This window comes from Cheilinus undulatus, linkage group 19 (assembly GCF_018320785.1).
Source record: "Cheilinus undulatus linkage group 19, ASM1832078v1, whole genome shotgun sequence".
In the NCBI taxonomy this organism is placed as follows: Eukaryota; Metazoa; Chordata; class Actinopteri; order Labriformes; family Labridae; genus Cheilinus; species Cheilinus undulatus.
The window spans coordinates 34,650,634-34,677,232 of NC_054883.1; the positions used below are offsets into that span (position 1 = coordinate 34,650,634).

General features: G+C 39.3%; 1 protein-coding gene across 1 annotated transcript; it reads left to right on the plus strand.

Moving 5' to 3' along the window:
- The first annotated feature begins 18,681 nt into the window (after nt 1-18,681).
- mc4r (melanocortin 4 receptor) lies at nt 18,682-19,656 on the plus strand. Its single transcript, XM_041814289.1, has one exon. The coding sequence runs from the start codon at nt 18,688-18,690 to the stop codon at nt 19,654-19,656; it is 969 nt and encodes a 322-aa protein (XP_041670223.1). The 5' UTR covers nt 18,682-18,687.
- The last annotated feature ends 6,943 nt before the right edge of the window (nt 19,657-26,599 follow it).

Here is a 26,599-nt window from a genome sequence, read left to right on the forward strand (position 1 = left end):
AACTGACAGCTCTGAATCACAGATGTCTCATTATGTAGTAAATGCCTGATGCCATAATGCCCCCTTTTATCATGGGTGCATCTAATTACATTAACTTACGCCTCCCCACCTCCTCGGCTCTCACAGCAACAGGAGAGAGGACCAGAAGAGGCAAGGTCAGGGAGGTAAAGGAAAATATGTGAAACCAAGAAACAAGACAAAAGCCTCTCTCTCTACAGGCTTTACAGTGTCTCTGTCCGTGGTGCTGAAACATAGCTCAGCCTGTCTTGGTTTAAAGCTGCTTTATGAACAGATTTGGTTTGGTGCTTTGAATTTAACTACACATTTTTGCACAACATGCATAGTGGGGTTATGCTCCCCCCTTTAAAACAATGTTTTTGTGGACAAATAGTAAGGGGAAGTGATTGAAGGTGCAGTGAGATGCCAAATAGCCATGTCAACTGATAAGGTGCAGTATTACTATCCAGGTTAAGAACAAATGCTATGATAGCTACTCTCTGCTACTTTCTGCTTTCAAGCCCAGCTGACAAAATATAACCATTCAACAGTCTAGTCTTCTCAGGACTTCAACTACTTCCCTTCCTCTGCCATTAAAGCAGGCACAGTACATCCTAGTCCAAAAGTCTATAGAGAGGAAATGAAGAGTCCTGGATATGTGTGGTGACTATGTGTCCCTGAGGAGAGAAGGCCTCAGCTGGACAACAGTAGTACAGCCTTGGCCTTTCTGCCTGAGCTCAAAATGAATTATAAATCCCATTAAACTCCAAAATGTGTGTGTGCAAAAGCAAGATGAGGCTTGTGCCAATGAATCATGAATAAAGTCCAGAATCTCCTCTTTATTATTATGCAGTAGCAGTCCAGTTACTCTACACTGATTGGATAGGAACTCTTTATCTAACCTCTGTTTGACATCATAAGTGCAACTTGACTTTCCATACAACCACAGTTCAGTGGAATGAAACTTTTGATTGATTTTATGTTTGACCTTAAAGCTGCAGGGAGACAAAACGGAGCAGTTCAGCTTCATTTAATAGGAAATCAGTGGGGTTTGTTGCTGTACTACTCTCCACAACACAGGAAAAGGTCAGGTTACTCTGATCATTGTGTTGTTTTTACAAAAGCTCTATCTGCATGAAACAGAACTTTTTTTTTTTCCGGAATACAGCTCTAAAAGGTTTAAGGAAAAGAAATCCTGCATACATTACCTCTAACTCTTGAACTTATATCATATAAATGTAAAAATAATGCTATTGCATAAAGTAATGTTTGGCCAGGTGTGAAAGCTGACAATCCAACCCTGATATGAACCAAACAACCATACCGTCCTGCAGACATGATGCCCCAGCCCATAAGCAATTTCAGACCCTTTTTAAGTCCATATTTCCTCGTTAACTCGTGAAACTTGGATGGATTGAGGATGCAATGCATCCTATTGAACCAGCCTACTCCTCCTGAACTGTCTTGATATCCTGCAGCAACTTAAGGTGATTATATTATTTCAAGCTGCAGCTGTGCCTTGTTTTCAAACTGTATCATAGTCCTACTGTGATAGATGCATGCACTATAAAAACCAATGACCAAGGCCAACGTCAGTCTGTGCAGTTGTCTGTTCAATTTGGAATTGGAAAATATCTACAAGAAATGATGGTCAATTGAGAACATTTACACACACTTTGGTTTAATTATAAATGTCCCCAATGTGAACACAGACAAAAACTGAGGTAACTGCAACAATGTAGTATACTTGTGCATAATGAAGACCAGAGAAAATGATCTATAGGTGTCAAAACCCCTATTATGTTCATGTTGACTCAACAAAATTACTGTAATTCCGCTTTTGATGTTTGTACTGCATATAACCCAGAGATTTTAAACTAGAAACAGTCAAAAGCAACATTATTTCCTGCCTTAATTCAGATCAAGTCAGGTATGGGATCATATGTCAGTTCAGCACTTAAAATCTCGCCCAGACACGCACCAAGCCCACCTCTCAAGGTATCCTCCTAGGTCCCCAATCCACAATACATGCAGCCGCCCATGGTATTTCGTCAAGCCCACTAGGTCCTAGTCGCTGGATATGTGAAGCTGACCATACACTCCGTTCTGCTACCAATATTTGACCTCTGCGTTGTGTTAAGGTGAGGGATGAGGAGGCAGGACTAAAGATTTGATGACCATTGGTGTCATTTATTCTGTGCAAAACACAATGCTTTAAGCACAGCAACTCGTTTCTGGGCTGCAAAACGTATATAGCGTAGAAAATATATGTGAGCATAATAATATACAGTTTGAACCACTTTTTAGCACTCTAAACAATATTATAACACTGAATCAACAAGAGACACCTCTCCTCAGTAGGGACTTTCCTGTCTGAGGAGAGTAGCGTGGACAAACAGGAAGAGACGTCATCACAGAAGGTCCAAAATGAAATACAAACACCCATGAAATAAATACTGAAGAAATAGCGGAGTGTAAACCGAAACTGAAGATGAAACTTTGGTGAATTATAATCCTATCCATTTTTATGCATCTGTTACATATGCGGGCAGCATATGTAACAGAAACGGAATAAGAGGTATAGAAAATGGATGGAAATGGATGTTACATATGCAGTGAGCTGGATCAGGCCAACGAAAGTACATCCATCGCTCCAATATCTTACTGATCCTTCCCATTCATGCTCTCCTGGGCAGTACAACCAGGAGGACCAAGGATCGAAAAACTCTGACTTTCACTGGCATATTCAGACACTAAAAACGCCAAACTGCCAAGTAAACCCTTCCTCCCATGTGCCGATCCAAGTCTTTGATTCTACACTTCCAAGGTTGGTGAAATGCTCTAAAACTTTCATGCTATCACCATTCACAGACACAGATTCGATGGTAGCATTCAAAGACTGGATCTTACTGTTGACCGAGGGTACGTTGCTTCCCAACACTTCAGCCTTCTCGCTCAGCAAGTTCTATAATCACAACATCATCAGCAAAATACAAATCGGTGATCTGGACATCGCAAAATTAAACTCCACAGATCACTGCCCCTGTTGCCCAGCCCATTGTCAAGGCCATACAAGTACTGAAGAGCATAGGGGTTAAGATGCACCCCTACCCCATCCCAGAATCAACTGGGAAGAAATCAGAGGTGGAGCCACCATACTTCACAGCACTGTCTGTACCAGAATAAAGGGTAGACCTCAGCTGGATGAGTAAATAAGGGATCCTGTGAAAATCCAATATCCACCACATGGCACACATGAGTTGAAAACCTTATGGAAGTCAACATAGGCTGCAAGTTACCCTCTACTGAATTCCTACAAGTGCCCCACGAGGGCCTGAAGTGCCAGAAAATGGTCTACTGCAGACCTGTTAGGTGTAAAGCCAGACTGCCTTAATTAGGCTCTCATTAGTCACCTTTAATCTATGATATGATTTGTTGAAGTTGTTGACAAATTCCAGCATCTTCCCCTCTTTTTCTTCTTCCACTCTTACATTAAACTGTGGAGCAAACTCTTATCACATTAATATTTAACTTTATATGACTTTATTCATGCCAAGGCATTAAAAATGTTATCAGGCAACATAAAGGCAAAATAATCCAGCCTACATTACCACCGGTATAACCTCAATTATAGCCATTAAAGAGGTGTGCAAAAAGTAATCTGAGCAGTCGACTATTAAAACAGTTGATGGTTGCATTCCTAATCTACTGTGAACCTCAAACCAACAAACTTTAGAAGGAAAGAGGATTTTCTATACAGTCTGAGTGATTCAGAGTTTTCAGAGTCAAAGTTCAGGGTACAAATGTGACTACCATTTCAGCTTCATAGCAGAAGTGTGAGATTTGTGATGCATTACACTGGAAAAAAGTATTTCTGGCCTGTCTCTGCATGTTTCAGGCATACAATCTGCGACAGCTTTCAAGGTCTTTAAAATGGGTAAAGTGCCATAACTCCAGCATTTTGTTTCCTTTTTCATGTCTTTAAGGATTTCTTCAAAGCATTGTTATAAAAGCTTTCCACCAGAGCTTCAAAGTGGTTGTCAGTGCATAAATATGCACCCTCGAGGGGTTTCATCCTGTGACTTGCAAAGACATACATGATAGCATTTAAGAATGCTACATTACAGTCATTTTAAAGGCGCAAGCCTTCACAGAAGAAGAGGTGAAATGTCTTTGTGGTGCCATGGAAACTACTAAAGTGAGGCTGCTGCAGCTCTGGAGGAAACTGTTGAAGCCTACTGAAACTAAAATCAACATTAAATCAGCAGTTCATACACTTTAGCCAATGCTGAGCCTCATTCACCAACACATATTTTCCTTCCAAAAAGGTTTTTGTCATTCAGTGACTGGTATTCATCCCCCAAGTTAATTTAATCTGTGTAGCAGTTTTGTTTGTCTCTTGCATCAAGTGACCAACAAGGCATACACTTTGACTCTTAGTACCAGTGCACTATTAATTTGGATAATAACAGAAGCAGATGTAGTCTCTTGTAGCCATCTTTGTAGCTATAAGCTCCAAATACGCTGAAACATAGGGAAAATGTTATAAATGCTATTGAGAAGCATTTTCTATAGTGTTTCCCAGACATGTGCGTTGCTCCCAGTTAACCAAAACACTACATACGGGTGCAGCACAGGGGGGAAAAAGGGTACTGATTCCCCAGGCCCCAAGTAGGGAGGGGCCCTTGAGAAGCCTGTAATGAAAAGTGTGTTTTTATTTATTTATTCTTAGAAATAAGTGTCATTATTGAATCAAAAGTGACTAAATTATTCGGGCAACAGACTGAAATTTGTATCAAATAGAATAAAATAAAATACTGGGGAGGCCCTCTCTCCCTTAAAAATGTCTAGATGGTGTACTCAAGTGCCATGAAATAATGCAAGTAAATTTAATTTAACCGTATTAAAAACATTGCTCATAAATGGAGAAATTATGGTACACATTAAAATGCATAAATACTTGCAAAAATGATGCAACATTTGTTGATTGGCTGGCCGGTGAAGGGGGGGCCATGTGTTATACAGTACTGTGCAGAAGTTTTAGGCGTGTAGAGCGCTAACGGTTCTTCAAAGGTCTTGATGTTCCACAACCCCGGGCTGAAGAGAGGAGGAAGGGCAGCCAGAGTCAGTGTCGACACATTTGACATGTACGTGTGTCGCTCAGCAGCCAAAGTCGAGCTTAACAGCATTTCTTTTGTTTGGGCCTTTGCATCCCTGGTAATACGCCCGGCAACCACCAACAGTTTTCAGGTGTTTAGAACATACACACAACAACCAGGTGGTTGTGGCAGCCCTCCTACCCGCCCTAACAGTACCCTAGGCTATGTTTAAGCGCCACATCTACCCATAACTCTGCCCTAAAGCTGTGGTTTTTGTTTTGTTTTCATCAGATTATTTTCCCATGCCTTTGGTAATGTACAAAGACATCCAGAGCATGACCTGGGTTGTGTCAATCCTCCTTCCCACCTGATGGGGCCCTCAGGTGGGTGTACTTGCCATTACACGCCTTACTTCAGCCTCAAATTTCTGCCCAAATATGCCTAAAACTTCTGCACAGTACTGTATATTTTTTCTGGGGGCCCTGAATCATTAGCTACGCCCCTGCGTCCATCTATCCTGCCATGATTCCAATCAGAATCAGTGAGCGGTATTAATGTTGAAATCTAGTTCAAATTACGACTCATGCACTCAAGACTGATTTCACCACCCCTACTTGCTGTCTGAAAATGTCCCTCTTTAATGTCAGATCTCTGGTTAACAAAAAATTCCTGGTTAATGACCTCATCTGTGAAAACAGTCTTGACTGTATCGTTCTCACTGAAACTTAGCTCAATGCATCAGGCAGCTTTTACAGTTTTTTTTTTTTATCTTATGTAAAGCACATTGAGTTTACATTTGTATAAAATGCCATGTATTTTTTAAACAATAATGCATTTAGAATCTCAACCATTTTTAGCACAATCAAGTTAAATACATCTGCTTTTCCAGGACAACCCAGACTATCAGGATATGTGTGCTGCAAGGATGTGACATGAATGATGAATGATGCCAAAAAGTCCAAGTGTCCATACCTGGAGATATGGGGCATGGGCCTGATGCCGACCTCTGCTGGCCAGAGCAGTACAGGACACTGCAAAGTGCAGAACCAGCAAAAGCTCCATATCTGCTGACCTTTGAAACACGTACAGATACAGAAAGAGCTTTCTGTCATTTTTGCAGTTTAAAGAAAATCCCAACAAGGGTTCCTGATTTGTTGCTTTATAAAGACAGGGATAAACATAAAGCCCAATGACCACAACGCTCCAAATAGATCATCAATAAAAAGTCAGGAAGACTCTAGAAAATGGTGAATGAATGAAGCATCCGCATGGATGTAAACATTTCTCATTATGAAAGGTGAAATATTCCTGCTCTTTGGTGATTCAATAAAAGAAAGGAAGGAAATAGTTCCACTCTATCTTCTATAAGGGGAAGAAGGGGCAGTATAGACTGATAAAAGAAGAGCTTTCTGAGATGTATTCTTGCCACATCTGACGCCAGATTGTTTTTTCATCAGTAGCTCTCCACATTTACCATGGTAACAGCTTTATAAAGTGTTTTCATCAGAGGAACACAGCCTTGACTGTGTTTGAATAATCAGCAACATGGTACATTAGGCTGATTCCATCCAGACGTGAATCAATTTTAAGACACATTCATCACTAAAAACTTCTAAATGTAATGTTTATATTTTTCATTTATGAAGATTCATGCTCAGGATCCACTCCTAAAAGGACATATTTGAAGATATAACCTTGAGGGGATATTTTATCCCACTCGGTGTGACTCATAACATTTTTATTCACTTTGACTGTAGTAAGATACATTTATAAAATGATTCATTCAGCCTTTAATCAGACAAGTTATTTCATCTGAGAAGGAAGAACTGGCCAAGCGACATAAAGTTTCAGCAGCAACAATATATCTTACAGAACAGTTTTGAAATTTGCACGCAGAGAGCCTGGGTTCAGGACATTTTTTTCTAACTGTGAATTTGAAAACATTCAAGGTAATTAAGTTTTACAGTTAAGATCGGGATTATTCCAAGTAAAATATGCCCTAAGTATAAAACCATACCCTCATCCAGTTTAAAAATCAAAATGAAAAGCAGATTTTGGAACATACTGCCCAAGGTGATAAATCTAAAAGAGTAGTGGGCCTAGGACAGAACTTACCCTTGTGGTTTTTAGATTTAGTAAAGGCTATTATGTATGATAAACATTTTTTTTATTAAGGTAAATAAGTTTTGATAAATGTTAGAGAACAATAGTAGGCATAGGACAGAACCTTGAGGTACCCCGTAATGGTTTTTAGATTGATTAAAGGCTGATATGTAAACAGTGTTTTTAATTTACATACAGAAATTCTGGATTCAAGAGTTTTCACAATTGATTTTAAAATATTCAAGGCAAAAAAAAAAGTCTTCTGTAAAAATTTGATTTGTTCCAAGTAAAACATACAGTAAAACCTAAAATTTCAACCAACTCAGTACAAAGCTAGAAGTGGAAAAAAAAAATTTGAACACAACCTCCAAGGTCATAAATAACAAAGAACAATAGAGGACCTAGGACAGAACCTTCAGATCCTTGGTAAGGTATAATAATAATAATAATTATTATTATTATTATTATTATTATCATTATTATACGTTAAAATGAATTAAAGATCTGTTCAAATTGCATTGTTATGACATTTTTGTATTTCATCCATTAACATCATTCTCCCTTCTATAATCATTACTAGAACAGTTTCATTGAATCTAAGAGCAGTACTGCTCTACTGCTATATTAATAATAATTCTCTCGATGTCATTACCATCCTAGCTGCTAAAGCTACTAATTATACCATATCCTACAAAATGGGAGATAAGTGGGTGGTCACAACTGCCATGAATTTGTCTTTCATTTGTTGTTTTGTTGTTCCTCTTATCCCTCTCCTTATCCTGCTTTATTCCACCCCTACCCCTCCTTCTAGTCTTTTTCAAACCCAGCAGAGGGGGGTCAACATGAGCCCAGTTTGCCTGACAGTCCTGCCCGTTAAAGGGAAGGTTTATGTCACTACTGTCACGGGCTAAATGCTGCTAGAGCTGTGCGCATGATGATTAATGCTGGTCTTTATTATAATATTAATGACCAACACTGGTCTGTTATAGTTCACAACAGAGAGTACGGTCTAGACCTGCCCTCTTTGTAAAGTGTCTTGAGATAACTTTGGCAATTAATTGACGCAATACAATAAAACAAGAGAATGCGAAAGAGAACCTTGGAGAACCTCTTTATTTTTAGGTTGAAAATAGGCTGATATGCATTATAAACATTTTGCACATTTACATACAGAATGTCTGTAGTCTAGACCAGTGGTTCTCAACTGGTCTGGCTTCCAGACCCACCAGTTTCCTCATTGACAAATTGGGATCCAAAATTAAGTTAAAAAAATAAAAGATAAAAAGGAAAAAGAAAGCATATGTTTATTAAATAAATAATTTTGTAATTTGAATTTTTTAGAGAAATACAAAATAAATTACTGCAAAAAGGAGACATAAACGCATGTTTTACACCCCAATTCGCCATAAATACATGTTTTGTTTTTTTTTTTAATTCAAAAGATTTGGAGAAATGACCTCATTAGGAGAAGCAAAGTTGTTTTTGCAAATAAAGCAGACAAATTAGTGGAAATATTGAGAAAACATTTACATTTACCCATTATTATAAGAAACACAGTAAAATAACATATATGGATGCATGTCCACTCAGACTGCAGTACTTCTCAGACCTTTAGCCGCCATTTTTTCCCCCAGACACTCGTCATGACCCCCTGGAAACAGCATCACGACCCACTTTTGGGTCCTGATTGGTCTAGACTTCTCACCAATGATTTGAAAATATTCAAGGTAAAAAAGTTGTTCCATCAAAACCAGATGTGTTCCAAGAAAAACTATGCAGAAAACCTAAAAGCTTCCCCAAATCCAGTGCAAAACCAACAAAAAAACAGATTTTGGAACACATGTCCAATGTGAGGAATGAATGGGATAGTAGTGAGCCTAAGACCAAACCTTGAGGTACTCCTTAGTGGTTTTTAGACCAACTAACGGCTGATATGTAACGCCAAAAAGCTTTTCTAAACATCCCTTTCTATGTAGTAGTTGTATTCATTTAATCATCATGAATGTATGAATACAAAGTAGGTCAAAAACTTAATGACTAGGCAGTTCATTCACACTCCCAAGGCTACAATACAGCTTCACCTGTCAACTTACATCAGCAGAGTGAGAAACAGAAAAAACACAGCAGGCGGTTAGAAATAATCACTTAGAAATGAGTTCTGGGATAATGCTGGAACACTTTTAGAGATGCTTTCATAAGCATAAAATCTAGGGCAAGTCTCATCTCAGGTTGAAGGTTGTTTAAGAAACTGAATGCACTATAACTGCAGCAGAATGTGAAATATAACCTGTCTTACAAATTTTGACAGGGCTTCCTGTGTGTGATTGATTCCATACAACCACAGCCATGTTCTATTTCATTCAGACGTCACACTTTATTATTAGGCATTTCCTGTAGGACTGGCACAAGGTGAGATATGATATGAAATAAGAAAACAGATGCAAGCAGATATACTTCTCACTAATGTGTACAAATAGACAAAATAATGAACACTCTACTCGTTCATGAGTATTTTTCTAGCTATTTTCTTTTAATGAATGTCACTATAAAATATCCTTATGAGTGACTATAACGACATGCAAAGGAGGGAATGGACACTACACCCTGAATTCCTGTGTTTTTTTTTAATCAGTGCGGTCCTCAAAAGATAGGCAGAAGTTCGGCAAGCAGGGCCGCAACTTAATTGGAGTTCTCTAGACTAGACTAGAATGAGCAGACCTTTTTCAGGGGAAATGAGTGCAGGAAATGGGAGAGGGCTTTTGTATTACTCTGGCACACTTCCTCCGAATCCATCACAGTTTGAAGAGTAACGAGCTGGATGAGCAGAGCGTAGTCACACAGAAACACACAGGCGTGACAGAGCAAAGAGTGAAGGGAGAGGGACAGAGATGACGTTAGACAGATTCATGGGTAGGTTTAAGTTTGCTTCGGCTGGCCACACACTAGACGATAAATCAAGTATGAAAGGATTTTTAAAAATCTTTGAAACTAAAGACACAAAGACAGTTTATGACAACATTTTGTCTTTGAAATCATGGCTGTCATCAGGCAAATCCCTCTTACAAAGCTCTGGTGTGAAACGGTTGTACCAGGTCTGAAAGAATGATCAGCATCAGGCAAAGTTTAGTTGCATTTGAAGCTGATAGAATGGCTGCTGCTGATGGAGCAGTTAGTTTGGATGAAGCCAGGCCTAACCACAGAGTTGGCTGGGCCCCTGAGACTCTCCCCTGTGTTTATTGGTGATGCCAGTGAATGTGTGTTGGATCAGTGGCATTGGTGACAGCATCCTGGCTAACTTCATGTTAGAGCTGAAATGTGTGTCAACTATTGGGTTCTGGTGTTGAAATTATTCATCTGTGGTACTTTTAAAACGCTTTTTCCATCCATTATTGCCACATCACACGTTTAACCCATTTTTGATGCTTTTTCAAACTTTTTGCCAATTTTTGCTTCTTAAGACCCATTTATGTCAATTTTTTTTCCAGTTTTATCCAGTTTTTTCCGTCTTTTTCGTAAATTTTTGACAAATTATTTTTTAAAACTTCTGCCCTTTTTGCATTTTTTTGCCCATTTCTGCTACATCATTTTGTAGCTGTTGTCTACTTTAGTGGCCTTTTGCCACTTTTGCCCATTTTAAAAACTTTTTGCAAAATTTTGCTGCTTTTAACTCATTTTTGCTATTTTTTTTGTCAGTTTTGGCCACATTTTAAACATTGTTTTACTACTTGTCACCCATTTTTTGTGACTTTGTACCCATTTTTACCCATTGATGCCACTTTTTTGCCACTTTTGGCCCATTATTCCCACTTAAATCATTTTTGCAACTTTTTGCTCATTTCTACATATTTTTTTTACACCCATGTTCCCTGTTCTCGCCAATTTGAATCCATTAATGCCAGATTTCTCAAAATTTTTTGCTGCTTGCTGCCCTTTTCGCAACTTTTAACCCTTTTATACCATTTCTTTTACTATTATAATCCATCCTTGCTGCCTTCATTCCTTTTTTTTGTCTCTTTTCACAACTATTCTATTATTTTCCCAAAAAGTTATCCCAACTCTAAAGTCTGACCTTAGTTTCCTGATCATTTATTTCAGTGTGCCCATTCACATTGTTAACATCACAGATAAAAATGTAATGTGTTTTATGGAATGGGATTTACATTTTGAAAAATCTATATTGTGCAGCATAAATTAAAAAAAAAAATACTGTTGTTGCTTTGAGAAGAGTAGGTATTATTCAGGTTAAAAATTAAACATGATTATCATAGATTAACTTTACAGTGGACCATGATTTTGCTGACCTCCATGGGCCCACAGTTTAGCTGAGCCTCAGAGAGCTCTCCCCTTTATGCCCCCTTATGGGTGGCCTTGGACTTTGTTGAAACACGCCCACACGGGAACTTGTCTGGATAAGTTGATCCACCTGCTCCACAATCCCTTATCAAAGAAAGCTCTCTTTATTTCTCTGTGCTCATGAGATAATACAGGAGATTTGCCACATGTTGCTGTTGGAGTCATTCACTGAGAAATCACAGCTTGATCTCTGTTCTGTCCGCTGTAGTGCTGCGTAAACATGTTTAAATATGGGTTTGTCTCCGTGTAGCCAGCATCTGATGGCAGCTGTGCAGTGTGATGCTTTGTTGAAGCTCCACGAAAAAGTCCATGCACTACAACTTTGTAAAAAAGTCAAAAGGCACAGCTTTAATGCTTGCCTTATTGTGTTGTTGGCCAGTGCACCAGCGTGCAGAGATGCTTAGCCATTATGCAGTTATTTGGGGGAAAACCACCCCTTTCCAAGCACAAACTTTCCAGAGATCAGGAAACATTTCCACCTTTGTATGACTTTGAAATAAATGATGATAAATGATATGTCAAAAGGTCAGAAAATATTACTTTGACATTGCAAAATCTGGTCTGAGAAGCATAATAGTTCTTTTGTACTTCCAGGGGTGTGACTTTAATGTATTTTTGTAATGGCTTAACTTTATTTTGTCTTTGGAAAGAATTTGCACATTTTTACTGAAACTCAGAAAACTTAAGTGGTCATCCTTCAGAAATTGACTTAATAATAATAATAATAATATCTTGAATTTATATAGCGCCTTTCAATTGCACTTAAAGGTGCAATATGTAAAATTTGGAGAACATACAAGCGTAGGTATCAGAAATCAACAGTCAAATATGCACTTATTTCCTGCCATTTTGATTTATTTCAACCTCTTGCAAAAAACGACTTTAGACTCTAACAAGCTCCAAAGATAATCAGTGACAACATTTCTAATACCAAATCAATGTTAAGCTCTTATTAACATGCTGCAACACAAGCTGCAGCCTCTGGAGATCAATTTAACAAAGGATGTCATGGTTAATTCAGATGGATAACCTTCTCTTAAAGGACAATGACTCTAATGGGACTGGTGCGTTCCAATCTGAAGCCAAGCATCAATGCAGGCAGGGGCAGGGGAGCAATTAGAGTCACAGAACAGTGGGTACAATGAGAGGAGTGCAATTGCATTTTTTGTTGATAAATGGTGTACTGATTACTGGATATATTTATACTATATATTTGTGTTAAGTGTGCAGATGTATTGATGTAGGAATGATGTAGCTATTGCTCCTCGAGAGACAGCTCAGAAAAAAACTTGTCACTATTTGTTGAAAGTTATCTACTCCTTACAATGAAGCAGGGAAATGCAAATGTAATTATACAGACTCTGCTCTCTCTTTATAAGTATAATGAAGACACTTCAGCTCCGTCAAATTAAACACACTGTGAATTCTAAAAACAGAGGCTTCTCAATCAGAACAATAATAAAAGGCATGCTCAGCTCCACGGCTTCAATAAAACTTGTTCTGCATAAGTTGTTTTTACTCTAACATAAACCACTGTCTTTTTCTCTTTGGTGAATTCCACCTTATGAGGGAGAAAAGCTGCTTAAAAGAGGCCTTCTTGGTTAACAAGAGCTACTCCTGCAGCATTCTGGGGTTCCTTTCACTGCAAAGCAGGAATGTAATGCCACTTTTAGCAGCTTTTCCCCGTCATTTTAGCCTGCTTGTTGACATTGGTTCTCTGTTTGGAAAATACACTCTATAGAGTGCATTTTTAGTTGAAAAGACTGGAAATAGAGGAAGTCTTAGAGGTGAGCAGAGTTGACTAATGTATCTTTACCCAACTTGGATATGTCTAGTGGGGCCACAATACTGAAGGGGTGGTGGGTGGTTGAATGTAGTTACATGTTAGCAGGGAAACTTGGCCCAATTAGCAAGATGCAGCTCTTTCAGCTCCAAAACAGCTTTTCATTTGGTATCATTTTAGCTTCCTTGAATCAGCTAATTGTTTTGAAATATATGAGTGATCTCTAGACCAGGGGTTCTCAACCTTTCAGCCTGTGACCCCTGAAATAAAGGTGCCAGATACCAGGGACCACCACTGTACCTGAAGGTGGATGAGCACAGCCATGCACATTCAAGAATAGCCATTAGGGACAAGGCTGCCCAGCCAAACTGGGGACCAGCAAAATCATGATCCACTGTAAAAAAAAAAAAAAGCTGTGGTATTTTATATTTAACCTGAATAAAACCTACCTCATCAAAGAAACACATTTTAATTCACTTTTATAGTAAGTAGCCCTCTTAAAAGTGATCCCTTTGTTAAAAACAGAATTAAAATATGTTAAAAATAGCTAAAATGGGTTAATAATGGCAAAAAATGGTGGGAAAGGTGGTGAAATTAGATTGTAAAAGCAGCAGCACTGGGTCAGAAATTCCAAAAGTTAGATCAAAGTGGCAAAAAAATAACCAAAAAAAAAAAAAAAGCAAAAAAAGGTTAAAGTGGCAAAAAGGGCATTTTAAGTGGTTAAAAAGGGATTAAAAAGTGTCTGAAATGGCATTAAAGTGGCAAAAATAGGGGAAAATTTGGTGAAATGGCACGAAAATTGATACAAACTGGCGAAAAGGGTTAGCTGAGGCAGAAAAAGTCATAAACTGGTAAAAATGGGCAAATTAAATTATAAAACGTGGCTTCAAAAGTGGTAAAAAGGGTTAATAGTAGCAATAATGTGTCAACAGAGCCAACAATAGGCAGAGAGTGGCAAGATTTAAAGTTGGCAAAAACAAGCAGAATAAAAGTGGTGGAATGATGATTTAAGATGATTTAAGCGAAGCCTCGAGGCAGACAATTTGCCTCAAAGAATGCTTTTGAATCGAATTACCTGGATAATTCGAGTAATCGTTTCAGCCCTAGGAGGTAATTCACAAATATCAGAGGACCACGGTAATATTCTGTGTGCATAGTGCTTGAGTATGTGGGGAACTGTGATATCGGACTGATATTCACCTCTGGTTTTCACATCACACCTGCAAGGATGCATGTGTGTATTTCTGCATGCTGTGCCAAGAGAATCAAGGAGGAGTTGATGCACAAATGGTCCAACTGTTGCTTATTTGAAACCACTTTTTCAACCAGTTTGTCCTGTACTCAACCATGCACATTTTTGCTGCATGACTTGCAGGAGCACTGTGCATTCATGTGGCAATTCCCTGCTTTATGAGTCTCAGGCTTGTTTAACTTGGAAATAAGACAAGCGAGACATTGGTTCAAACACACCTTTAGCAGATAGACCAGTTGCAGTTGAGAGATATGACAGTGAATAAAATCATTAGCAGGGCTGACATAGAGGAGGCGAATGAACTACTTATCTTAGGATTTGTTTATAAGCAACACCAAAATTAGGGCAAATGATTACATTATTATATGTAGTGTGACAGGGGGTTATTGAAAAAGTACATGGTAAAAGTATGAGCGGAGGATGCCGGTTGCCTTTGCAAACCAGTGATTTACATGTATTGAATGATCAGGAGTTTCCTGTCTCACTGTAGCTCTGTTATGATCCAAGGCAAGTCTATGATTACACCGGTTTATTGAAATGACACTCACAGTCTATGCCGATTCGTAACATCTCTGACAGATAATATCAAAGCTCATCATCTCACCACTCAGAAAAAAACACAAGCTATCTTACTGTCACCATTCAGTTCAAGATTATCGTCCTCCAGTATCAGTCTCTCTGACTTTAATTTTGGGCTCGCTCAGATAAAATTGCTGGCTCTGATGGACTCTCCTGAAAGGAATACACTGAAATCTCTGTTTGTCAGTCAGCAATGGTCGTCTAAAAACAGCTGATATTGTGACCTCTACGTGCAAGATAAAATCAAACAATAACAGCCTGATTTTGATGGTGCAGAGCGCTGTGTTTAAATCAAGAGTGGAAAGTGGTTCCAGGCATGGCCTTCCTCATATTGCTTGTTATCTTTCACACTATCAGAGCACATATTGAGGTAAAGATCTCAACGGCCTTTTTGCTACAATTGTACAAAGGTGTGTTTGGGTGTATCACAATTCAAACCAATCAGAGTGTCGGTTCTCATTTCCATTACGAGCCAGGTGATCCTGAAGGCTGGAAAATTTACGCTGTAAATTTCTTTATTCTTATGGAGTATTTAGTTTCTGCCAACTCACAGTTTAGTGCTTATTTTCACCACAGACAATGTATAAAAAGGCAGGTAAGTGTCTCAATTAAGCAGACAAGAAGCTGGCAACTTCAAATTAAGTTTAAATTTATTCAGGTTTGTAGCAGATAAATATTCTAGTCAGACTAATTTTACAAAAGGCAAACATACTTAGTAGCAATATGAAAAATGGTCTACAGTGCACTAAATGGGGCACACAGTTACTACAGAAAGGTGCAAAATTGCTACCACAATCTCATTTGATGCATTAGTAAAAAATCTATATTAACAATAGATGCTCTTTAATACTTCACATCATCCCATGTAAATCTAAACTCAAACGGCAAAATTGGATAAATCACTACAATTAAACAGACACAGCAAACAAGGGGAGAGATGCTTGCAGAGCAGCTCCATGTTCTGTTATTTTACTATGACTTGAGGCTTGCACCTTGCCCATTAAGTAAAATTGCACTTTGCACCCATTCAGCTTACTTAAACTAATTTTAACAATAACAAAGTGGGGAAAAAACAGTGACAGATTTAAATAACAAAGCAGTCCTAAAAGAAAATAAACACCACATCAAAATACTATAAACACATATTTAAAAATAATTCTCTTTTAAAGGAAGCAACCTGAAACATACCTTAAATTATTACACCAAGCACTCAACCAGCAGTGTGCCTAATGTTATGGTAAACCCAGCTAAAAACATAAAAAACACATTTACAAATACGGCCACATGATTCAACAGATTTGATTTGATTTGATTAAAGCAGATACACAATATTTACCGCAATCAGCAGATTTAACTTTACCGCTAGTACAAATGGCTACATTAAAATAAACTCATCCTTTGCAGTCATTTATACAAGAATCCAACAGTGATTTAATAAATAATATCACATGTGAAACAGCCTACTAGTGGTAATGCTTCAAGGCGGCAGTGCTACAGACTGTCCATCCCCAATGTCATGTTTTCTGGGCGCTACAAAATAAATACATTTCATTTAATGGGTTTTCTTACGTGAGCTTTCATATTGCCTGGCCAGAGTTATGATTTAACCATATCGATTGTTTACCGCAAGCACATGTTTGTCATGCATGTACTCCACACAGCACTTCCTTGCTTTGCAACCTGCAGCAAAGGGAGAGAGAGAAAGAGCCCTTGCCTATGTCACCCTTATATAGCCTCCTGCAGGAAGAGAGCAACACCCACATTACACTTAAGTAGACTGAACCCCAGCTGGCTCGTTCAATTTGTCTTCTGTCATCGAGCCCTTGAAACACACTTATTTTTGACTCAAGCATTCAAAGGTATTTCAAGGTATTTTCTTGAAACATGGCACAAATGTCCTTGCTGACCCAAGGATGAAATGGTTTTAAGGTTTTGAAATTTTACCCCTTTGAAAAACGGGATTTTTTATCATTACACCATAAGGACAAAAGAACACGCCAAGCAACTCAGAGAAGAGGTTGTTCAAAAGTACAAGTCAGGGGATGGATACAAAAACATAAAAGGTGCTGAACATTCCCCAGGGTTCAGTTGAATCCATCGTCAAGAAATGGAAGGGCTAAGGCACATGTGTAAATCTGTATAGCTCAGGCCATCTTCACAAACTGAGTGAGCGCACAGGAAGCCGACTAGTGAGAGAGGCCACCAAGACATCTATGACTACTCTGAAGGAGTTACAAGCTTCAGCAGCTGAGATGGGAGAGACTCTATATACAACAACTGTTGGCCCTGTTCTTCACCAGTCAAAGCTTTATGGGAGAGTGGCAAAGAGAGAGACACTGTTGAAGAAACTCAGATTCAATCTGGACCAGAGTTCACCAAATGGCATGTGGGAGACTCCATGGTCAAGTTGAAGAAAGTTCTTTGGTCTGATGAGACCAAAATGGCGCTTTTTGACCTTCAGACAAGACACCGAACACTCCACATTACCGCAAACACACCATCCCCACTGTGAAGTGTGGTGGTAGCAGCATCATGCTGTGGGGATGCTTCTCAGCAGCTGGCCCTGAAAGCTTCTGGAGTGGCCAAGGCAAAGCCCAGACCTCAATCCAAGAGAGAACTTGTGGTTGGACTTCAAGGGGCTGTTCCTGCCCAATCTCCATGCAATCTGACAGAACTTGAGCAGTTTTGCAAAGAAAAATTGAGTAAAATTGCAGTGTCCAGATGTGCAAGATAGGCCCATATTGCCCAGCCCAGATCTGCCACTGTGTGACACACTCAAAGCACTGATTACCTGCTAGCGCCATCATCACGCAGAAAATACTGAACACATCAACATCTCATTTACTGTTTCACCTCTAGCCTGGTGAGTAAACCCTGTCATAATGCTGTAATTCTTTCACAGAGTCACTAAAGAATTCAGCTTTGGTGCGTTCATTCATGTACGTCAGGCTGAAGTGTGCCCCTCCTCCTCCTCCTCCCCCCGCGTTATCAGTGAGTGGATAGGACAGAAGCTAGTAGCGGGGTTCAGAGATGTGTGTGACTGTGTGTGTATAGCTGATATAACAGCCGAGAGAGAGCAAGCGAGGGAAACCAGCGCTGCTCTCCAAGTGATGATCTGCCTGCTCTCTCACAGTACGCTCTGCCTCATATGTTGCTGTTTATATGAACCAGTCTGCATCATGCTGCTTTTACTCTCCACTTTGTCTCTCTTTGCATTTTTTTAGGGGACATTTATCTTAACTCTGCACTTTGTTTTAGTCCTCTCTAGGGTGGAAATGAACTGAGAGCACTTGGATTGTTTCTGTGTGAGAGTTACAACAGCAGATAGTCCTCTTTCTTGGAAAGTCTAAAGGAGGGAAGAGAAGAGAAGAGAAGAAGGAACACTTTGAGGGACTTTTTAAATCCAATTTTCTGAGGTTGCCTTTGAAACAGTGAAGATGACTGAAAAGCATCAGACACCAAGAAGCCTGATGGACAAATAAAAGTGGGGAAAAGGACTGAAAAGACAGCTGAGCGACATCATGAACACCACCGACTTTCATGGTTTGATCCAAGGCTACTTGAACAGGACTGTACTACTAAACAAAGACTTACCACCAGAGGATAAGGACTCCTCTACAGGATGCTATGAACAGCTGCTGATATCCACAGAGGTTTTCCTCACTCTGGGGATTGTCAGCCTCCTGGAGAACATCATGGTCGTTGCAGCTATCATCAAAAACAAGAACCTGCACTCACCGATGTACTTTTTCATCTGCAGCCTCGCAGTCGCTGACATGCTTGTGAGTGCCTCCAACGCTTCAGAGACCATTGTGATAGCGCTCATCAATGGAGGCAGCCTGACAATCCCTGTGACACTAATCAAAAGCATGGACAATGTGTTCGACTCGATGATCTGCAGCTCTCTGTTGGCATCCATATGCAGCTTACTCGCCATCGCCGTTGACCGTTACATCACTATTTTCTACGCACTTCGATATCACAACATCGTAACTTTACGGAGAGCGATGCTGGTCATCAGCAGCATCTGGACGTGCTGCATCGTCTCTGGCATCCTCTTCATAATCTACTCAGAGAGCACCACCGTGCTAATCTGCCTCATAACTATGTTTTTCACCATGCTCGTGCTCATGGCATCACTCTACGTGCACATGTTCCTGCTGGCACGCCTGCACATGAAGCGCATCGCAGCTCTGCCGGGCAATGCGCCCATCCACCAGCGAGCCAACATGAAGGGTGCTATCACCCTCACCATCCTCCTTGGGGTGTTTGTGGTGTGCTGGGCTCCTTTCTTTCTCCATCTCATCCTCATGATCACCTGCCCCAGGAACCCCTACTGCACTTGCTTCATGTCCCACTTCAACATGTACCTCATTCTCATCATGTGCAACTCGGTCATCGACCCCATCATCTACGCCTTTCGCAGCCAGGAGATGAGGAAAACCTTCAAAGAGATTTTCTGCTGCTCACAGGCACTCCTTTGTGTCTGAGCTGCATGCTTAGTGTCTGAAATGTGTTGAAGAAAATGAAACTTTGCAGACAAGTACTTTGAGGTTTTTGAGCTGTAATCATTGTGGAGTGATGTGGCTCTGTTTCACCCTCCCAGTGGGTATTAAGAGGGGTGATTTCATGTGTCAGTTTGCTGAAGAGGTAGGTTTAAAAAAACCCTTGTAAGATAGTTATTCTCGCAAAAAAAATGTTGTCTTGCTCTGTAGTGGATGCTGGTCAAAAGTGCAATTTCTGTAAGTGTTACCAGCATGAATTGAACTGCTCAGCCTTTGGTCTCAGTCTTACAAATCATCGATTTACTCAACATGTTTCCTTTTTACTGTGAAAATGATCAAAAATCTGATGCTTATCTTCTCCTTCATCATGAATTATGTCAGGTAAATGTCACAGCTGCTATATCAGTACCTAAATGTCACTGTGCAGATTTGCCTCTTCAAAGAGATTTAAGAGTTTTATGACTACCTCCCTGTTTGAGATAGAACAAGAGAACGATAGACAGACAGATAGATAGATAGATAGATAGATAGATAGATAGATAGATAGATAGTCATTATAAATCAATGCAATTAAGGTCAATGATTAAGATTTTACCATAACCCCCTAGCCCTCTAAGCCTAACCCTCTTATTCTAACACCCTAAACCTAACACTAACCCTCTAATCCCAACCCCCTAAACCTAACCCTCTTATCCTACAAATAAAGCCAAAATAATAAAAATACCATAGTAATTATCAAGCAACTGAAATAGAAAAACTTTCATCATATTTCAAACAAAAAGCTTGTTAGAAAAAAAAAAACCCTGCCTGATTAATTAAGAATTGCCACATTATTATGGGGTTAGAAACAGGCTGAACAGTTGGGGGGGTTGAGGTAAAATACCAAATTAATAAAGAATTGCCACAATATTTTGAGGGTTAGAATGATGCTTAGAGGGTTGGAGGGTTGGTGTTAAATACAACCTAACTATTGGAGAATTGATGAAATGTTATGAGGGTGAGGGATTGGTGTAAAATACCACCTAATTACTGGAGAATTGCCACAGTATTATGGGGTTTGGAAAAGGCTTAGAGGGTTGGGGTGTAAGGATTATGCTTAGAGGGTTAGGGGTAAAATACCTCCTTACTATTGTAGAATTGCCACAATATTATGAAGGTTCGGATTACACATAGAGGGTTAGAGTGTATACATATAGAGAGAGAGAGAGAGAGAGAGCCTTTTCTAAATTTTCAGTTTGGCAGACAAAGTGAAGAAGGTAACAATCGTGGAAGAGGTTCAGCAATAAAAAAGCATTTGCAGAATATTTTAGGGAGGTAAGTGGAAAAACTACCAAATATAGTAGTGCCAAATCAAAATTTCGACGTGTGTTTCCATCAAGGTTTAACAGCTGCTTTGGTCACTTGTGTGATCATATGATGACATAACATCAGAGCACGATTAATCTGTCTTAATTTATTCGACACGTGTTTTCTATGACTAGTTAAATAAACTCACTATTCCTGATATATGATCACAGTTGTTGGTGCCAGACAGGCTGGTCTTAGTTTTTCATCAACCGCTGATCCTCTGGGATTTTCAAACACAACCGTCTCCAGGGTTTCGGAGATTGATGAAAGAGGAAATATCCAGAGAGCGGCAGTTCTTTCAGCCAAAACTCCTTGTTGATGACAGAGGTCAGAGGAGAATAAGTCTGGCTCAAACTGACAGAAGAGTATCTCTAAATGCACAGCACGTCAGACCTTGAAGCTGATGGGCTCCAGCAGCTGATGTACCTCTCCTGTCAGCTAAGAGCAGAAGACTGAGGCTGCAATTCACACAGCCTCACCAAAATTGCACAAAGGGGGACTGGAAAACCTTTGCCTGGTCTGATGAGTCTTAATCTCTGCTGCAGAATGAAAGTTAGGGTCAGAATAAACAACATAAAAGCCTGCCAGACCTCCAGCAACCACTTCAATTGCCTTTTCCCTCCATTGTCATGCTTGGTTTGAACTTTAACCATGCCTGCATGCTTAAAAGCATTGATTACTACTGTGAAATTGACTGACTAGATGAGCAACTGAGCAGGAATGAGGTGGAAAAGTGAAACTATCAGAAAAGCTATCTAAATTCTAAATAAGAATTGTGTATGTGTGGCACTTGAACGACAGAAGAGATTACATCAAGCCAGACTGTTGTGGGAATTAAAAATATGGTAATTTTTAGTCTATGCCCTTATATCATCATTTTTGTTTTAATTGGCTTTCCTCACTTTGCATGTTTTCTGATGTCGGTGCACAATTTCTCCATGCTGGAAATAAAAAAGCTTGGTTAAAAAGGGTAATTATAAAGCTACATATTATTATTATTAATGAGGACTCTCATTCACCAGAATCAAATGAATGAGTTGCATAATGATGCTGGAGCACATCCAAGGCACAAAAAGATGACATTTCCTTTTGTCTTTTTTTGTTTGAATTTAATTCAATTGCAGAAATTGTGGAATAGGACACAACTGCAGAAGGCTTCTCTTTGTGTTTATTTTCACAGTATGTATTCTACTTGCTGTTTGATCAGAAATGCAGTTTTTACAGCTCCTCACTTCTGAAAATGTTACTTTTAGCCAGGAAATGAGCTAAATTCACATTCATTTATCACGCAAATCATCAGCTCATGAATCAACGCTGATTATCTCATTAAATGTGTAAACTTTTCCTCTCAAAGCTCTTGTGATGTGTTTGGTGTAGATATTTGTGTAAATTTGCACACGTGGGTTGTTCTCACTCTCAGCATGAACATGTGAAAATACAGAGATCTATTTTTCATCCTGAATATATACCAGTCAGACTTTACTGAATGTATTTTTATGTCCGTGTTGTGTAAGTTGTTGCTTTGACTTCTGGCCTTAAATATGTTGCACTGTGATGTAAAGAGCAACCGCTCCCTCTGTGACAGTATTTCAGAAAGTATTTCTGCTATTTTCAATATTGCCTTATTTATTTGAGCCTTTTTAAACTTGAAATGCTTTTCTACGCACACAACATGCACAAGAGAACTGTTGTTAATGGTTTTCTGTGTTAAGCTTTGCCTTGAATTTGATTCATGTGAACCGATATGAAGGTGTTTTATTGATCACTGCATCCTCTGTGAGTCACTGCTAAGTTGTTTTAATAAATCAAAATGCCACCTAAGCAACAGTGCTGTGTCTAAAATTTTTGCAAATGTGCAATTTAACATTTATGTTTATCTTACACAAAGACACACGAAAAAGTCCACACTCTTCTTTTCCACCTTTACTGTAACTCACAACATCTTCAATTCAGCTGGAAAAAAAGAAAATATTTAAAAAGGCATTGATAAAAACTGGAAGATAAAGTGATGACATTCTAATAGACCATGAGAATAAAATGAATGGATGGATTAATAAAAAAAAGAACCTGCATTAATGTGCACAGCCTTAGACTAAAAGATACAAGGTTTACCAACTCTTACTTACAAAAGTGCTCAAAATCCGCCAGAAAAATAATTTACATAGAAGCTGTCAGACAAAGTGAAGTAGGCTACAAGATCTCAAAAAAGAAACACATCATGTCATGATCTAAAGAAATTTAAGAACAAATGAGAAGCGAAGTGATTGAAATCTATCAGTCTGGAAAGGTTACCAAGACATTTCCGAGGCTTTGGGACTCCAGCAAACCACGGTCAGAGCCATTATCCACAAACAGAGAAAACTGGGAACAGTGGTGAATTTTCCCAGGAGTGGTCGGCCAACCAAAACGACTCCAAGAGTGCAAGGACGACTCATCCAGGAGGTCCCAAAAGAACCCAGGATGTCATCCAAAGAACTGCAGGCCTCACTGGCCTCAGTTAAGGTCAGAGTTCATGACTCAACTATAAGAAAGACACTGGGCAAAAATGGCCTCCATGGGAGAGTTCCAAGGCCAAAACCACTGCTGACAAAAAAGAACGCACAGGCTCGTCTCACGTTTGACTAAAAACATCCTCATGATCCCCAAGAGTTTTGGAGAAATATTCTGTGGACTGAAGAAACGAAAGTTGAACTTTTTGGAAGATGCCCGGCCTGTTACATCAGGCGTAAAAATAACACAGCATTTGATAAAAAAAGCATATCATGCCAACGGTCAAACATGGCAGTGGCAGTGTGATGGTCTGGGGCTGCTTTGCTGCTTCAGGACCTGGACCACTTGCTGTGATTGATGGAACAATGAATTCTGCTGTCTACCAGAAAATCCTGAAGGTCAAGCCTCGGCCATCAGTTCGTTCCCTCAAGCTCAAGTATTCTTGGGTTATGCAGTAGGACAATGGCCTGAAACATACCAGCAAGTCCACCTCTGAATGGGTCAAAAAACATAAAATTAAGGTTTTGGAGAGGCCAAGTGAAGGTCTGGACTTAAATCCACTTGAGATGCTGTGGTGGGACCTTAAATGGGCAGTTCATGCTTCAATATGGCTGAGTTAAAACAACACTGTGAAGATGAGTGGGCCAAAATCCTCCACAGTGTTGCAAAAGACTCATCACCAGCTATCACAAATACTCGATTTCAGTTATTGCTGCCAAGGGTTGTTAGGTTCAGGGGACATTTACTTTTTCACATAGGGCCAGATAGGTTTGGTCCCACCCCCCCCCCCCCCCATTTAAAAAAATTAAATAATCATTCAGACACTGCATTTTGTATTTGCTTTGGTTGTCTTTGTGAAATACAAAAAAAATGGTTTCATGATCTGAAAAATGTGTGATAAATATTCAAAAAAAAGTCAGGAATCAGAGAGCAATTCTACTTTTTCATGGCATTGTAGATGCCAAATCTGGGCTTTTGTATATGCAGGTGGCATATGCAAAAGGGCGAGCTGTGGCTGATGATGAATGTAAGTCAATGGCAGAGGGATTTTTGTCCACGATTAAAATTATCGTAACTCACTGACAAATGAAACGGTTTTCAAGCTATTTGTTTTGCCACAGAAGTCTGACATGCATGTATGATCCAGGATACCTGCCCAATGAAACACGCCAGAGATCAGCTGGTATTACAGGCATCCACTCTATCTTACAAAGCTGACAAACTCATTTTTGAAAGAAATATGGCCAATTGTTAAATTGAAGTAAACAAAACATCTATAGTGCTGAAAAATACCTTTATTAGCATTCAATACAGATTCACAGTTTCAGCAGCATCTGTAGTACAAACGGGTTCTAATTAAATCTAAATCAGTTCTGTTTTGATGTCAGATGCATTGATGTCAGTTGAGACATTCCATCTCAGCAAATATCAGAGATGTTTTTGTCAGTGTCATTAAATTCGTAGAAGACACAGAAATGAGATGGTAATGAAAACCCAATGAGCTGAAAAACACTCAATGATTTCAGAGGCAGACATATAATCTATATTTCATATGCAAAACACTGCACAAATAGCCTAATGCATAAACTGGATCATTCAAACAGACAGAACATACCTGTTTGTCATTCGGGCAAGAGAGAAAATGTTTGTAAGAAGGTTGATGTTTCCACAGACATAGATATATTTCTAAACAAACACATGTTAGCAGTGGCTCAGTGTTCCCTACTGTTTCTATTCATTCAGCAATGACAGTGTCAACTCCAACCCTGTCATAAAAAATCATCTTCTTTCTCTCTCTTTCATTTATTTCCATTTTTTTTCACTGCTTCACATTGGAACAAAATGTCAAACGACACAGCAGGCGATCTTCCTGCCGTCCGTCCTCCCGAAAGGTTTCTGCAGCTACAGAAAAGAAGCAAAAACAAGTTTGTGTACAGTCACTTCCAGAATGTCAGCTTTGTTTTCCACTGGGAGTCAGGTTTATTGAGTTCAGTTAAAGAACAAAGGTATATGTAGGTACTTTTCTACCTGTGGACAACTTTAGCAAAGTTTTGCTTACTTCTAGGTATGTGCCACTCAGGTGACATAACTGGCCGATTGAGAAGTAGCCTTTTAGTGTAGTCTTCTAACAAATACACATCTCATCTATTTTTATATCTATTTTACAATTCAATGATAAAGTAAATGAGGAGAGGTTTTCAACCACAGTTATGTATGCTTTTGTACGCTCTAAGACAGTGGTTCCCAACTTTTTTCCATTGAGCCCCCCCTTCAAATATCTGAGAAGAGCTGTGCCCCCCTCCCAGGACTGACACAGAAAAAAGTGACATATTGCTACGAAAAATGCATGTAAATATGAATTGTTTTCATTCTTTAAAGCCAAACACAATAGCCCAAATCACAAGTGTTATGAGCAAAAGGTTGGGAACAAAGGCTCTAAGATCACTGCCTGTGTATGGAGAACTGTCTCATTAAAAGTCATTGACATTTGTGTTAAGTAGGTTGAATCTAATGTACCACTTATGGAGCCTAAATACACCTCCAACATTATTGTCAACTAAAACGCCAGTAACCTATTGTCAACTGTGGTTAGGACGGCCAACTGTTGTGCATAAAAATAAGGGACACCCCACACTCCTAGGAGCCACAGCCACCACGGGCCAGTGCCACGTCTACTATAACTACTCTTTTTTGTGTGTAGGCCTACTTTCCTGTTTTTTTGTTTTTTTTTTTTTTGCGTTTTCGCACTTGTTTTATTTAGGTAATTTTTTAGAAAAAAAATTGCATTTTTGCCACAATACACAGCGTCCAAAAAAACCTGAAACTTAAAAAATGGTGGTCCAAGCTTTTCCATCAGTTATGGAACTTCCAGTGCTGCGCATCGTCCATTAATCCCTGATAACTGACCGCCCGGTTAGGCATTAACCTGCTTATACCATAGTCACTTGCCAAAGAAAATAAAGAATAAAACCACTACTTTATCATTTCAGACATTTTACAATCAAAATAGAAAGTTTTACTAAAGCAACAATTCCCTCTCCCTAGCAATGCCTGAGGGCTTGACTAATAACTGGAAGAGTCATTGCAATCC

Coding starts and splice junctions, on each gene's coding strand:
- mc4r (XM_041814289.1), top strand. CDS start 18,688: ATGAACACCACCGACTTTCATGGTTTGATCCAAGGCTACTTGAACAGG.